Source organism: Felis catus, chromosome F1, assembly GCF_018350175.1.
Source record: "Felis catus isolate Fca126 chromosome F1, F.catus_Fca126_mat1.0, whole genome shotgun sequence".
Taxonomy (NCBI): Eukaryota; Metazoa; Chordata; class Mammalia; order Carnivora; family Felidae; genus Felis; species Felis catus.
The window spans coordinates 59,166,445-59,183,160 of NC_058384.1; the positions used below are offsets into that span (position 1 = coordinate 59,166,445).

Here is a 16,716-nt window from a genome sequence, read left to right on the forward strand (position 1 = left end):
AACAGTTCTTTGTACAAGGTCCCAGTGAGAAATGGGGCAGCCGAGAAAGAGAAGACCTCCCTCCCTGCAGTTCTTCAGTTAAAAGACCGGTATTAAAGATAACCAATTAGAGGTACACGAGCTCATTCTGGTCTTTGATTAGATTTCCCCTCAACTCCATAAAACTGGCAAAACTGGATAAAACCGGTTATAATTTCCACACGTCACTTACAATAGTTTATTGCAGACATATATGTACTTACATATACAGACACATACACAAAGAAGGATTTATCCTCAAGAAGTCTCTCGGTAACATGGCGCCCACCACCTCTGTATTCTAATGTGGTCGATGATTACATTCTGGCAGGTAAACGTAAAGAGATTCTATGATTCTGCCTGCATTTGGGAAGGCACTAGAACTACGGGTACCTTACAGAAGCACTGTTAAGTGTGTAATTCAGTGCTTCGTAGCTGGTGCTATGGGTTTTCAGTAACTACCTGCACTTGTATGAAGGTGAAGTCATGGTGATAACTGAGCAATCCAAAACGTTCCTATGATTTCGTACTCAAGTTATTCGGCCTTGTTCTGGAATGCTGTAGTCTGCGGATACAATAGCCATGACGTAAATATCGTCATCCCAAAGTAGGAGACCCCAGGGCACAGACTGTGATCATCTGACTTACTCCAACAGCAGTCGGGGTGCTTACTGGACTTCTCTGTGCACTCCTACTGAGTCCTTCAGTGAGAGACAGGCCTGCGGCTTGTGTCTACCTTCTCATTCATTCTTATTCCCTCTCTCCCTCTAGCTCTTACCCTCCCTCATCTTTCCTCTCTTTTTCTTCTCAACAAATGTGCACCAAGTGCCCACAATGTTCCGGTCACTGTTTTAGGTGCTAAAGGAATGGCAGTGATCAAGACAGAGGGTTCTTGCTCTCATCTATGGATCTGAGACTCTAGTCGGGAGAAGCAGACAGTAAATAAACCGACAAATTAACAAGACAGTGTTAGACTGTGATTAGCATTAGAAAGGACAGTCAGGACGAGTGTGTAAGCGGAGTACAGGGTGGACTTTAGCTAAGGTGGACAGGGCAGGCCTCTCAAAACTAACTTGTTGGAAGACATGTGAGCCATAACCTGGAAAGAGGAACTGTCCATAAGTAGCCCCGGGGCAAGGGCTTTCTAAGTGTTAAGAAACAGGCCAGAGGGGCGTCTGGCTGGCTCAGTGGGTGCAGCGTGCAACTGTTGATATCGGGATTGTGAGTTCGATCCCCACGAGGGGTAGAGAGATTACTTAAAAATAAAATCTTAAAAAAAAAACCCAACATGCTAGAGCAATCACAAAGGCTCTGAGGCAGGCCCTCGCTCGGCTTGTTCAAGGAAGAAAACAGGCTACATAACTGGAGTTTGGTAGGCCAGAGGGAAGAGGCACAAGATCTGAATCAGATCTTAGCCCTGTAATTATGTCAACTGTCACTGTGTCATTCACGGAACTACTCTGAATCTCAGTTTCCCCAATTCTAAAATGGGAACACTACTTCTGTCACAGACTGTTGAGAGAATTAGTACATATGAAATTGTATGGGAAATTTTAAGTCCCATAGAAGTATAAGCCTACATTATTATACAGCTATAATTATTCTATATATACAGAATATATAATTTTATATATATATAATAATTATATTATTCTCTCCACAGTGTTTAATATTTCGGGTCTCACTGAAAAGCATGATTTTTAAAATTATAAAAACATCCTTTCTAAACTTGTGCATGATTGCTCATTGTGAATAAACTATTAATTTAACTCCAATATCACAGTATTGTGCTAAATACTAAGAATAGGGAAGTGGGTGACCAAAAAAAGACCATGTATCATTCATATCAGAAATGAAAGCACTGAGGGGTGTCTGGGTGGCTCAGTCGGTTAAGTGTCTGACTCTTGATTTCGGCTCAGGTCATGATCTCATGGTTGTGGGACTGAGCCGTGCATCAGGTTCCATGGTTGGGTGTGGAGCCTACTTAAGATTCTCTCTCTCCCTCTCCTCTTCCCCTGCTCGCACGCACGTGCACTCGCTCTCTCCAAATAAATAAATAAATAAATAAATAAATAAATAAATAAAATAAAGGAAATGAAAGCACTGAAATGATATTTTAATTATACAAAGGGGAAAAAGAATCCTTACCACATATGTAAAAAAAATCAATAAAGAAGTCAAAAATGGTATCAGTTATTAAGAGTATCTCATGTTTGTACTATAATACAAGCACTGGGGCGCCTGGGTGGCGCAGTCGGTTAAGCGTCCGACTTCAGCCAGGTCACGATCTCACGGTCCGTGAGTTCGAGCCCCGCGTCAGGCTCTGGGCTGATGGCTCGGAGCCTGGAGCCTGTTTCCGATTCTGTGTCTCCCTCTCTCTCTGCCCCTACCCCGTTCATGCTCTGTCTCTCTCTGTCCCAAAAATAAATAAACGTTGAAAAAAATATATATATATATAATACAAGCACTGAACAGTATTTCTTCTCTTAGGTATACCACTGCTTTGAAAATGAAATGTTCAATTAGATATTTAATTTGTATGAGTAATTTCAGAAGAAAAATAACCAATCTTTTCTCATTTTCTGTAACTGTAGGATAGGTTTCTATTTTTACCAACTATGGAATAACAGATTCTGATGTCTTTAGACTTTACACAGCATTTTTCTTCCACCAATACCAGTGCTGATATTTTAGGATATTTGGAGAAGAGAAGCAGTTTGTAACTTCCCGGAAGGTGTTCTTGTGAGCACAGAGTCCATCACGGCTGGCAGTTGATGGTGCACCCGTGCTGGTAAGCATCTGGCACCCCTAGCCCACTGTCACACAGTCTGGCCTGCCACCCTCCGCAAGGTCACACTCTGAAGATGACACACAGTTATCAAAACGTGTTCTGCTTGTGCCTAATCCGCTTCATTTTTCTGAGGGGCAAAATGAACAAGCGCTACCTTCCCATCCGAAAAGTTATGTTTTAAATTACAGGATAAGATTCCCTGAAGACATTCAACCCTATTCCACTTAAAAATGTGCCAAGTCCGTATGGTATGCAGAGCACTACAACGGACTCTGTGGGGAAAATACAAAGGTTATTCACAATCTCCTTGAGGGGAGAAATGAATTAAGTAAGAATCATACAGGGTGGACTACGATAACAGATATAAAAAATGCTCCTATGAAAGACAGAAGGTAGGGATGCCTGGGTGGCTCAGCTGGTGAAGTGTCTGACTCTCCGTTTCAGCTCAGGTCACGATCTCATGGTTTTGTGGGTTCAAGCCCCACGTCGGGCTCTGTGCTGACAGCGCGGAGCCTATGTGGGATACTCTTTGTCTCTGCCCCTTCCCCGCTCACACTGTGTCTCTCTCAAAATAAATATATAAACTTATTTAAAAAAAAAAAAAAAGGACAGGAGGTAGAGCTTAATTAGGGAGAAAAATCTTTCAGAGAAAGGTGGGATTAATCTGGGGCCTTGAAGGATCAATCAATGGAAGGACTTTACAGGTGACGGGGGCAGGGGGATAGGTTTCAGTAAGAAGTAGTATATTACCAAGGACTAACAAAAGAAAATGAAACAAATAGTACTTTCAAGATCTTAGTTGTAGTACGAATTTCAGACTAGACTATCAAGAGATCTCTTTTAAAACTTTAAAGCAAAAATACATTAGCAGAATAAACTGAGTTCTATGTATTAATTTTTCTTTCCTTCTGGCCTTAGAAGATGCAGAAGCCTGCCTGACTCAATCTGAAGTATACTCAAATACCAAATTGTAGAAAATGTTTCATTCTGATCAAGTAACCAACTCATAACCAGTGCCTCGCTTTGACAAATGCAAAATTACAGAGCATATCCCGAGATATAACATATACATTTACATTCCCTGAAGACACAACAGCAAATTAAAATCACCCAAAAAGATAATTAAGTACCAAGAAGGTCCAAATGCACTATATAAATTCAAAGTATAGCAAAATAAATCCCAATAGTACTATCTTTGCTTCCCATCCCCACCCCTAATCTTAAAAAAATAAAAACAGACACAAAAGCAAGAAACAGAGGATTAATGCAGGGTTTAGTCCAATCTTCTACTAACACATGGGTCGCTTGAACTGGAAAACCATAATATTTAGGGTTGATGTCAATACTGCACCATTACAGATATTAACAACACAATATGGTGGAAGGAACACAGGCTCTGGGGTCACTTAGAAACCTGGTCAAAACCCAGTTCTGACATGTACAAACTGTGAAGTCATGGGCAGGTGTCAGCAAAATACAGCTGAGTGGAGTTGAGTGTTTGGTCCATAGCTGATACTCTAAAAAACGGTAACTATTAATACCAACAAAAGATCCTATAAGGCAATAGGAGAAATCTGTACGATTCTGAAATTTTATTTGGAAACAAACTGAAAAACAAACAGAAACTAATGAAAAACAGTGACTAAATAGAAAGTCAAAATCCTAATAATTTTTGTCATGAAAAAAACTGAACATTATAATCTTCTTTAGAACCATTACATAACACAGACATCATAACTGCAGTTGTAATTTTTTATGTATTTTGAGAGAGAGAGAGAGAGAGAGAGAACACACAGAGGAGGGACAGAGAGGGAGAGAGTGGGAGACAGAGAATCTGAAGCAGGCTCCACACAGTCAGCAGAGAGGTCGATGCAGGGCTAAAACCCATGAACCATGAGATCATGACCTGAGCTCAAGTCGGACACTCAGCCGACTGAGCCACCCAGGCACCCCCATTGTCATCTTTTTAAAAAGCTATCAATGTGTTTTTCTTAAAATAATCTAATATATAACCATATGTGGTATGATTGCATTTATGCAAAATGTCCAGAACACGCAAATTCACAAAAGCAGAAAGTAGATTAATGGTTGCCTAGGACGAGGAATCGAGGAGCGGGGGAAGCAGATGTGTGCTAACGGGGATGGGGTTTCTTTCTGGGGCGATGGAAATGTTCTAAGGTGGACCGTGGTGATTCTCAATCATTGTGTCTTTGCCTACATTACAGACATTTGCTCTAAGTGAACATCCATTTGAACCAATAAGAAAACCTTATTTGGCACATCCCAACCACCAAAACATTTGAAGCAACTGTTTACTTCAAAAAAGCTTTCAAGAAGGGAAAGGAAAATGGGAACAAGGAAATACTTCGTAAAGCACAGCAAACAGCTGGACTGATTTCAGTGTAGTCTTCAAAGACAGGTAGTATGAATGGGCCTCAATGGCTGTAACTTTTTCCTCTCCAGGAAACTCTACTGTCAATGCTTACCAAAGTAGGTATAGTCTTACTGAAGTGGTTAAAACAAAACAAAGGCTAAAACATATGGATGAGGTACAACCTCGAATCAAACAATTTTTCATATTCTATAATGGTGAACAGAATAACAATTCCTATAATATTTAGGGGTAGTCCTCAATATAACCCTGAGTTAGATACAATCATTTTATAGATGTGAAAACTGAAGAGAGGTTAAGTAACTTGCCCTAGACATCAATATATTCTATACATACAATAGTCATAAATCCAACAAACCAATATACTTATTTTAATACCATTTGGCCATATGCTTTAGGTTCTTTTAAAAATGTTTTTTAAAAAGGACTTTGTAGTAACTAAGTGGGATGTATCAATGAGTAAATCTTTAAAAAAATTAGTTCTCTCCTTTTCTTTCTCTACTATAAAATCCATTTGAATTGAGGCAGTTAACATTTAAGGTAAAATGTTTAACAACTACGATCCCACTAATAACTTATTTTAAATTTAAGCATTTCTATAACATTTTAGGACGTATAAAAGCACAAAAAAGTCACACGTGACTAGATACTAACAGAAATGAATAAGCATCTATGCCAAATAATCCTTATTTTTTATTTTTAGGAGAGAGAGAGAGAGAGAGAGAGAGAGAGAGAGAGAGAGAGAGAATATCTTAAGCAGACTTCACACCGAATGTGCAGCTCCATCCCACGACCCTGGGATCACAACCTGAGCCAAAATCAAGAGTCAGATGCTCAACTGACTGAGCCACCCAGATGCCCTTATGCTAAATAATCTTTGTATCTCTAAGAGATTAAATATCTTTCTAAAGGAGTACCACCAAAAAAATAAAGTAAAACTTACTTGGTTCTAGCTTCTTCAGGTCCTCCAGTTTAAATTCTTCTTGAGACTGTGTGGACTGAATTTAAAACACACATATTACATCTTTTTATTACAAAAGTTTCACTACACCCTATGTTTTTTAAGTGGCAAGAACTAAATATTCAAAAAGTAGCCAAAATAAATGAATCCATTTCTTGCTTTCAAAGTAGAAAATGAAAAGTCCCAAACGGGTTTTTTATTGGGTTTTATATTTTGGAACATTCAGGGTAAAAACTGCAAAAAGTGGAAGTTATATCTTTTCTCTGTAACTTATTAAATATGAACTAAATCTTTGAATAGGACTTTAACCCATGAATTCCTATTGCTATAAATCTCTTCTGACACAATACCGCTTTTAGCATTAACCCCTATGTTTATTAGAACAGTTCAGAATAATTTTCTCTTACATTAGAAAGAAAAAAAAATGCTGTTTACCTGTAAAGCTGCACTTCGTAATTCCAAGCATGTTGCAATTTTGCCTATGGTTTTCTGTAGGAGAAAGAAAAGGCTGTAAATACCAAATACACTGTAACTGTTAGTTGTCAAAATCATGGAGTTAATTTTTGTTCGTAAACGATCTATAATTTTTTTAAAGTTAAATTCTATTTCTTTTTGGTGTCTTGCAGATTTTAGAGAAGAGAAACCAGAGGCAAAGGGCTAGGACAAGAGAGAGAAGGGGAATATATATTCTCTCCACACCTAATTGTACTCTGACCAATTTAAAATCCAATTGGCTTTGTTGAAAGCTTTAAGATTTATTTAAAGGGCAATGGAAAGAATTCCAACTTCTTCCCTCCCCAGCTTTTCCTTCCTTCTTCTCTATTAAGCCTGGAAGTCCTGAAAAGATTTAAAACTAGAAATACCTGAAAATTAGCAAAATGGGATCATTTAATTTCGACTTAAGTCCAATCTTGACTTGTCTAATTAAATATATAGATAATACCAAGCAAAATCAATAGTTGTGATATGCGGTGGCTAATTTTGCATTCGGGTCTGTTTTAGATGAGCTATAAGACAGACGTAAATGATAGGGTACAGCCCTTGCTTTTCATAAGCTCAAATTCTATTATGTGAGAGGAGATACTACAAAATCACTGTAATATTAAGAAAAAACACTTAACTCTTATACGCACAGCAAAGTAAGCCATTACGTGTGTTCTGAAGAAACAGTGCAAGAATCTGTGTTAGAAATCAAACCCTAGTGACTTGGGAAGGTTTTGAGAACTGAAGAGTTGAGAAAACTGTCGCAATTCAGTTGTCCAAAGTCTCACACTGAAAGCAGAGGGATACAGGTTTGAAAATGTGTGTGTCCTAGGGTGGTCATTCAGAAGGACCTTCAACTGCACATAAGTTTTTGAACAGAAGAATGACCATCAGATTTGCCCTTTTAAGAAGACTGTTGTGAGAACAGTCCCCATAGGCTAGGGTAGAAAAGGGAACAGACCAAAGGTGAGAGCAGTCGGGTTACCTCAGCTGTCCAGGCAAACGGTAATCAGAACAAGAACGTGAATGACGAGGGTGGAAATGACAACGAGGAAACCACAGAAGAAACACCTACAAGAGCAGACGGCTGAAGTACGCCCATCAACATTTTTAAGTCCTTGCAAAAAAAGGCATTTCTTCTGTTATTAGAAATAAACCCAGACCATGAAAGTTAAGTATTTACATACAACACGTGCACTGCCTTCAGAACGAAACACTGCTTGGAAAAAAATGATGTGTCTTCTACATGTACTGATCACTTGCAAAAGTTCAGCAAACTGGCTTTTGTGGTTTTCTCTTTGGCCACTTTCTTTATAAGATAAATGAGGAGCCAAAAGGCCCCTGGCACTTAGGCGAGTGGGCACTACGCAATCATCTCACCAACAATAAACAGCTGGTACACAGACTCGACCCGCTACTGAGTGAGACAGGACCCTTGGCCAAGGAACAAAACGCTATTTAACTGTCTCCATGATCTTTAAAACTTCCTTTTAATCCCACTATCTCAGTTTAGAAAATACCCAATTTTATTCTGAAATTTTACATTCAAAGTAAATATAGTAACTGCAAAAGGACTCGAGGTTAACTCATAGATTTATCCGTTCTCTCAAATAGCTATTGCATATGAAACAGCAAGAGTCTTTTCTACATAAAATATAACATCCCCAAATAAGGGTTCAAATATACCATTCAACTCTGACAAAACTAGCAGGTGACTTAAAATGTGCGTGGGTGTGTGTAGTTAGATAGTAATGGCTAACGGCTATTAAATACTCAGGCTCTCCTAAGTGAGGTACAAGCATTAATTCATGTAATCTTACTCTAACCCCGAGTTAAGACACAATCCTTCTGTAGACGTGAAGACCGAAGAGAGGTTCAGTAACTTGCCCTAGACATCAAAGTATTCTATACGCACAACAGTAATATATCCAACAAAGCAATATACTTATTTTAATACCATTTGGCCATATGCTTTAGGTTCTTTAAAAAATGCTTTTTAAAAAGGGTTTTGTTGTGAGATGTATCAATGAGGAAGTCTTTAAAAATAGTGGCTAACTCCCCTTCTTTCTCTACTATAAAATCCATTTGAATCGAGGCGGTTAACATTTAAGGTAAAATGCTCTTTAACAACTACAATCCCACTAATAACCGATTTTAAATTTAAGCATTTCTTCAAGTTAAGCAGAACCGGCCGCTCTGGACACAGAACCTACTGAACTGTGGCAAAATACCAATGAGCATTATTCATAACTACTTTAAGGGACCACACCCAACATCAGTATTAAAAAGGGAGCGAAACACTATCATTTTCAGCTGCAGCAATGACTTTTAAAACATGCAGCATTTACTGATGTCAAAATCAAGTTCTCGCTACTGTAACTGTTCCACCTTTCTTAGAAACAAACCGTTAGGAAGAATGATTAAGTGGCACAAGGTCGCTTGTGTCCAAGCAGAAGCACTATCAACTCAAGTACGTTAAGACTAAGCCCTGAAGGTAAATGAAGACTAATTTTAGAAAGATTTAAATTATTAGCACCTCATTCAAATGAACTGCTCATGCCTAATACGGTACAGCCATGGAAAATGTTCTCATTTTCAGAATATTGGCTATTTTATTTTGTCATTGGTAGGGAAATTAGTAACTCTAAAAGAGCAGTTAAGGAAAAGACGGACTAAAAACAAAGAGCTACATTTTAATTTTGCTAAAACATAATTTATATAAGGAAAAAAAGTTTACAAAATACACGTAAAGTAACACAGTCTCACTCCAGACGTACTTTTTTTTATTTAAACAGCCGTCATCTACTCTCTGGCTGCGGGGGGGGGGGGAGGAATAGGGGAAAGCAGGAAAGTCAGGGGAAAGGGGGAACCTATAAAACAAGCGTATAGTGCTGGAATTCTCATTACTACCAAATTTGATTCAAAACAGGGAAAAACTTTCTAAGCATCATGAGACAGGATGTTCTATTCTGTCCAGAAACTTACATGAGAAAACCTACTACACCAAAGTAGGGAATTTAATGGAATGAAAGCTCTTGGCAGCTATTTTTTGGCTACTAAACTCAGTTGTTATAATGACAAAACTATTGAGAATTGAAATGAAAGCTAAGTCAACTAATCACGAGGGAGGATCAAATGAGAATCATAAACCTTATTTTCTACCAGAAATCTATGAGAATATAATAGCAAATCCATAGGAAGATATTTTTTAAATCACCAATGAATAAAGTTTAGAGAGATCAGTAGTTCTGCTTTAGAGTTTAGATTTAAAATAAATATCGTGGGGGCGCCTGCCTGGGTGGCTCAGTTAAACGTCTGACATAGGCTCAGGTCATGATCTCACGGTTCGTGAGTTTGAGCCCCGCATCAGGCTCTGTGCTGACAGCACGGAGCCTGCTTCGGATTCTGTGTCCCCTTCTCTCTATGCCCCTCCTGCACTCGTCCTCTCTCTCTCTCTCTCTCTCTCAAAATGAATAAACTTAAAAGAAATAAATATCGTGAAGATATTTTTCTCAAAAATTAGGATTTCTCTCTGATCTTACTTATATACGAATAAATATCAATAACGTAAGATCCAACAAAGCATTTATTCATCAAATATTTTTCAAAGCTTATTGTGAGACAGTAAAAAGCTTCATAAAGAAATATTGCTTTTTAAAAAAAATATTTCAAAGTCCCACAAACTACTGAATGGTTAGTATAATTCTAAGATTTGATTCTAAGCATAAAAGATATAATTCCAAATAGAAAATACAAAGAACAATTTTGCTTAGAGTAACTGAGGTATATATTCTGCATTTTTCTCTTTTGAGGCAAACACAATTGAGTTTCTTCTCCTTTGGCTTAAGTGCCAGGTCTGACATTCAATTATTTTTGCAGACCTAACGGTTGGTTTCAAAATCTCCCATATTGTGTTCTTCGGAACACTAGACCCAATTAAGTGTTCTATAAAGGGAGGAGGGGGCCTTCGAAAAGCAAACACATTTAAGAAACACTCCACTACCCAAAGCCTTTAAAAATTCAACATACACATTAGCATATGAAAAGCCTTGACAAGTCACAAACTCTCTGTTCAAATAACATCTATTAATTTTTTAGAGCCAGTGTTCCCCAGATCACGTCTGGAAAATCTTGGTTTCCTAATCATTAACTTGGAGCTTCTAACTTTTTTCTTTTCTCTTTCATTCAAAAATAAGACGACGTATATGTCACTATGAGTTTTTTTTGGTTGGCTGTGAGTGTTTCGCCTGTATTTTTAAAGAAAATTAAATTTGTAAATGCATACGACTTGCCTTATGTTCCTAATGTAGTACAGAGTGACTTGGGGGGTCCTTCTCCAAGCCCAAGGAACAGGCAGGCAGGAACAAGCTCTCTCTGGAGTCACAACTGGCAGCCACAAATGCCTCCTAGGCAGGTATTATAAATAACAAATACCTCAGAAATCAGGCCTCCAGAAAAGGAGGAGGTACAGAAAACTTCAAAGGCAGAAGGCATTAGAAGATTTAGGGATATCTTTTAGGATCATTTAGGGTTATCTAATCCCTCATTTCATACTTAAGGAAGTTAAGGCCCAGGGACAGGGCTGGGATTCAAGACCAAAGCCTTCCAACTCAAGGCCTCAGGCTTTTCCTCAAGGTCATGCTGCCTCCCAGGCCTCATGGAGCAGAAGATCTGTGGGTCTGTGTAAACTGAAAAAAGACAGCATTGGTGGCTACTAAGGAACAGCTATAAATTAAAGAATAAAGAGTATAATCACACATCAGCTTCAGCCTTAAAGAAAATTAAGAAAAAGTTTGTTTTTCATTAGTCTAATTATTGTTGTGTAACAAAGCTCACTTCTTGATGGCATTTGAAAACATTTTTGCTTTTAGGTCAACTCACTTTACATTTGAGGTCACGTTGCTCATAGGTCCTAAATCTGAGCAACAGATGTTGGAGATAAAGCATGTAAGTAACTCAAGGCAAACAGGTGATTACAGTGTAGGAATCATTCAACTTCCAAAAATTTCCCTCAGCTTTCATTTGTTTCCCTATTCATAACACACTTGGTCAGCTGTTAATTCACACACTCAGACATTGGAGATTGTGTTTCAAAGTTAAGGTGTTTTGCCTCTCAATTTTGTCATGCCAGCCAATCACTTCCTAATCATTCCCAGAGTTCACAAATCTTACAGAGGTGGTAAAGCCTATGAATAGTGTTTGTTCCTTTCCTCAAGCAAACCCATCGTTTCCTCCCTGGTAATTATTTTGCTGGGCTCAAATCTTAAATTTCCTACATCTACTGTGTACATTAACAACCGTAAAGGAATAAAGAAAAAACACATCTGTATATTGTAGTATTGTGTTTTCTTTTTTAGATAAATAGAAAGAGTACATTAGATAATGTAGCTCCTAAATATTTTAAAAATGCAAATATACAAACTTGTGCAAGAAACATGGCTAACCCTCATCTTTTGGGTTTTTTCCCATCCAAACTCCTACAAACAAGAGTCAAAAGGATACAGGCAAAAGAACGAAGATAAATTTGTTCAAGCTTACTTAAAACACGTGCAAAAAACCACTCCCACCCCCTTGTACTAAAAAAAAAAAAAAAAAAAAAAGAAAAGATTAATAAAAACAAATTAAGTCACTATAGTTTTTACAACATCTTAAGATAGGAGGGAAAATCTGACGCAGTAATTTTTTTCATTATCTACGAGATTAAAATTTGACTTTAACACTAGACACTCTGAGCCAGGAAAAAATGGGAATTGTTTCTTCCCTTTCTTCTCACTCTTTTAAAGCAAAGTTTCTTAAAGTATCCTGTGTTTTTTTTTTTTTTTTTAATCTAACAATCCAGGGAATCAACTTGACACATTAAAATTTTAATTCAAGGAGAAAGAGCACCATTGAAACATTTTGTAACCATATGCAGTTACTTGGCTCGTATTTTTATGCCAAATTCTTGACTTGAACTAATTTTTTTCAATGGTGGCTTCTGGGGGAGGCTTGTTTTTTGGATATGTGTTTGTTTTGAGAGGAGGGAAGAGGGAGTTAAGAAAATTCAGAGTTAATTAAGCATTGAAGTTGGATGTAATTACTCACAATCAAAATTGAGTCTCTGGAATCTACCCCTCTGCAACCGGAGTGTAGCAGGTCTCCACTAAAGCTAAAGTCTAAATGGCTAAGTGGAGAAATTCATCAAGTGAGAAAGTCACAGAGTAGTAAATCAAGTGTTATCTCTCAGTGATCCCTTCACGTTCCCCAAAGCATAATCAGTGTCATTCTTTGTACTTAAGTGTAACAGTTTCTCTTGTTTGTTTTTGCTTAATGGATTTGAAAGACAGAATCCTTCCCATTTGGAATCTGATACATGTAGAGATTATTTTACAGTACCTTTTGTTCTTCTGTGAATTCAGAATTATTGTGTTGAGCTTGGGCCTCTTTTTGTAGATGTCTTGCTAATCTGTAAGAAGAAAAATAAATATTCTTTAGAATTGAAGGAAAGCAAACAATCTCAAGTGTAACAAGGTGAAATAATTTAAATCTTTTAAAAAACGGACAATGGGGGGGCATCTGGGTGGTTCAGTTGGTTAAGCGTCCAACTTCAGCTAAGGTCATGATCTTGTGGTTCATGAGTTTGAGCCCTGTGTCGGACTCTATGCTGACAGCTCAGAGCGTGGAGCCTGCTTCAGATTCTGTGTCTTCCTCTCTCTCTCTGCCCCTCCCCCACTCACACTGTGTGTGTGTGTGTGTGTGTGTGTGTGTGTGTGTGTGTGTGTGTGTGTCCGTCTCAAAAACAAATAAACATTAAAAGTAAATTTAAAAAAATAAAAAATAAAAACACAATGGGGGCGCTTGGGTAGCTCAGTCAGTTAAGCATCTGACTTCTGCTCAGGTCCTGACCTCGTGGTTTGTGAGTTCAAGCCTGCTCTCTGCTCTCAGCACAGAGCCAGCTTCAGATCCTCTATCCGCCCCCCTGTCTCTCTGCATCTTCCCCGCCCTTGCACTGTCTCTCTTACAAATATTTTTTAAAAACAATGAAGTAGTGCTGAGATTAGTCAAACAGCCATGACAAAATGATAGCAGCCTATTAAATACTTTTCAAAACATTTTTCACGAAAAAGAAAATCCTCCACCAATCAGACATGAAAATCACTGTTTGCCCAATTATTCTTAAAAATAGCAGCTGAGCCAAGGATGGATGTGTGTTACCAGGGCCAAATTCACCAGTAAGGACCCCAAGCTCTTCCTGAGACCACAAAAGCTAAATGACTGATTCTTACAGCCACACAATAAAAAGACAAATAGCTCAATTTAAAAATGGGAAAAGGATTTGGACATTTTCCCAAAAAGGATATAAAACTGGTCAATAAGCCAATAAATATCATATCATTAGCCATTAGGGAAATACAAATCAAAAGCACAATACGATACCACCTCACACCCACTAGGATGGGTATAGTTTCTAAAAAGAGAAAAAAAAAATAACGCTGTTGGCAAGGACATGGAAATTTTGGAACCTTCATGCAGTGCTGGTAGGAATGTAAAATGATGCAGTCACTGTGGAAAACAGTTTGGCAGTTCCTCAAAAGTTAAACATAGAGTTACCATACATAACCCAGCAATTTCAAAATTCTAGGTATAGTCCAAGAACTGAAAACATGCTCCCACAAAAAGACCTGTACATGAATGTTCGCAGCAACAACATTATGCACGACAGCCCAAACTGGAAATACCCAAGGTGTCCATCAACTGCAGAATGGATAAACAAAATGTGGTGCATCCTTTCAATGAAATAGGATTTGATCACAAAGAGGAACGAAGACTGTTGCTACAAGATACAGCATGAACCTCAAAAACATCATGTGAAATGAAAGATGCCAGATACAAAAAAATCACCTGATCATTTACACAAAATGTCCAGAATGGATAAATCCATAGAGACAGAAAGCAGATTTGTGGTTGACAGGGGCTGGGTAAGGAGGGAATTGGGAGTGACTGACATCAGATATGGGGTTTGAAATATTCTGAAATGAGATTGTGGTGATGGCTGCAGAACACTGTGAATATACTAGAACCACCAAATTGTACAACTTTACAGTGGGAAATTTTTTTTTTAATTTTAAAAATGTTTTATTTATCTTTGAGACACAGAGACACAGCATGAGCAGGGGAGGGGCAGAGAGAGAGGGAGACACAGAATCCGAAGCAGGCTCCAGGCTATGAGCTGTCAGCGGGGCTCAAACTCATGGACTGAGATCATGACCTGAGCCGAAGTCGGACACTTAACTGACTGAGCCACCCAGGTGCCCCATTTCTTAATTTTTTTTAATGCTTATTTATTTTGAGAGACAGACAGAGCGTGAGTGGGGGAGGGGCAGAGAGAGAGGGAGACACAGAATCTGAAGCAGACTCCGGGCTCTGAGATGTCAGCACAGAGCCCAACGCGGGGCTCGAACGCACGAACCGCGAGATCATGACCTGAGCCAAAGTTGAACGCTGAACCGACTGAGCTACCCAGGTGCCCCTACAATGGGAAATTTTATGTTATGTGATATTTATCTCAATTTTTAAAAATCTGTGGGGGGGAAATGACCATCGAAAGGATTCTTTGGTGAAACATTCTGCCACCGGCAAAAGAAATTAAAACCATAATTCTCAAGCATACTATACTGTTCTGGGTGGGGGGTGGAAGCAGGAATGCAAAGGGTAGCAAGTGTTTGATTTCCTACCAAACCAACTGCAAGACAGTTCAATGAATTTCAAAAAAAGTCTTAGATGAGAGTTTTATTCTATGCAATCACACATGTCCTTAAAGACCAGGTGTAAAGTCCATTATATTTGATGGCCTCTCTCCAATCGACGAAAGGTATGCATCTTCTTTATTATAATGTATGAAACTCCTACATAAAATTATTGACATTTGCCAAGAATCACTCCACTATTTTTACTTAAACTGTTTCCATCCACTTATTTATTTTACCTCAAAGGTGGAAACCCACAATATTTTCCTATGATGTCATTCACAGACCCACTCTTTGTGGATTCTATACAAGAGAAGGTACAAGTAGGAATAGACATTGCCATTATCCTTGTCCTTGTTCTGCACTTAGTTTCTAACTCTTCCTGGACTACCCCTTACATGAAGTTCTCTTTTAGGACTCATAGTCTACATTTAACAATGTCAATTGCCTCAGGGAAGTTCTAGTGTGGCACAGTTTCTTTATTTGAACAGTGCTCACATAATACGCTAATAGTGACTGTTAACCTAAGCATGGTTGTTATCAGAAAGAAAGGGGGTAGCTCTCAACTCCTGCTCACATGTTAATAGTCAGTGGACAAGGATGTTAAATTCAAACAGAACCTTGCTTTTCAAAATTAGGCAACAGACTGGGAGGAAATATTTGCAAATCACATGTCTGATAAAGAACCTATATCCAGAATACACAAAGAACGGTCATAAACTCAATAGGTAGGGATGCCTGTGTGGCTCAGTCAGTTGACTCTTGATTTTGGCTCAGGTCCCTCTCTCATGGTTCACGAAAGGCAAACTAACCACAGTGAAGTATGCTATCCGTCTACTAGAATGGCTATCATAGAAAAGACAGGCAATAACAAATGCCATCAATGTGGGGAAACAGTAACTCCGATACACCGCGGGTAGAAATGTAAAACTGTACAGTCAGTCTGGACAATACAGCAGTTTCCTTCACAAAGTATAGGTAAACTTCTATTACCCAGAAATTCCACTCTTTGGAATGAAAATGTATGTGCACATGAAGAGTTACCTGTAAACGTTCACAACGGCGTTACTGATAATAGTCAAAAAGTAGAAACAACTCAAATGTCCTTTAACTAGTGAACGGATACACAACGGTGGTATCCATACGATGTGATGCCATTCGGCAGAAAAAGGAACAAAGTGCTGACACGTGCCGCAACGGGATGAACCTCAAAGATGCTGTTTTGTATGATTCCGTTTCCATGAAGTGTCCAGAAAAGACAAATCTTTACTATAGATTACAGGTTGCCTGAGGCTGGAACGAGAACATGGAGCGACTGTCAATGGACACAAAGGATCTTTGTTGG

General features: G+C 38.5%; 1 protein-coding gene across 4 annotated transcripts in view; it reads right to left on the minus strand.

Moving 5' to 3' along the window:
* AIDA (axin interactor, dorsalization associated) overlaps positions 1 to 16,716 on the minus strand; it is a 38,338-nt gene that overhangs the window by 17,392 nt on the left and 4,230 nt on the right. For all 4 annotated transcript variants that reach the window (XM_045048568.1, XM_019822240.3, XM_003999521.6 and 1 more), the window contains exons 2-4: positions 13,021 to 13,090; positions 6,598 to 6,651; positions 6,145 to 6,199 (exon numbers count right to left, since the gene is read on the minus strand). In XM_045048568.1, coding sequence (XP_044904503.1) covers positions 6,145 to 6,199; positions 6,598 to 6,651; positions 13,021 to 13,090 — 179 coding nt within the window. The remainder of the gene's footprint in view (positions 1 to 6,144; positions 6,200 to 6,597; positions 6,652 to 13,020; positions 13,091 to 16,716) is intronic.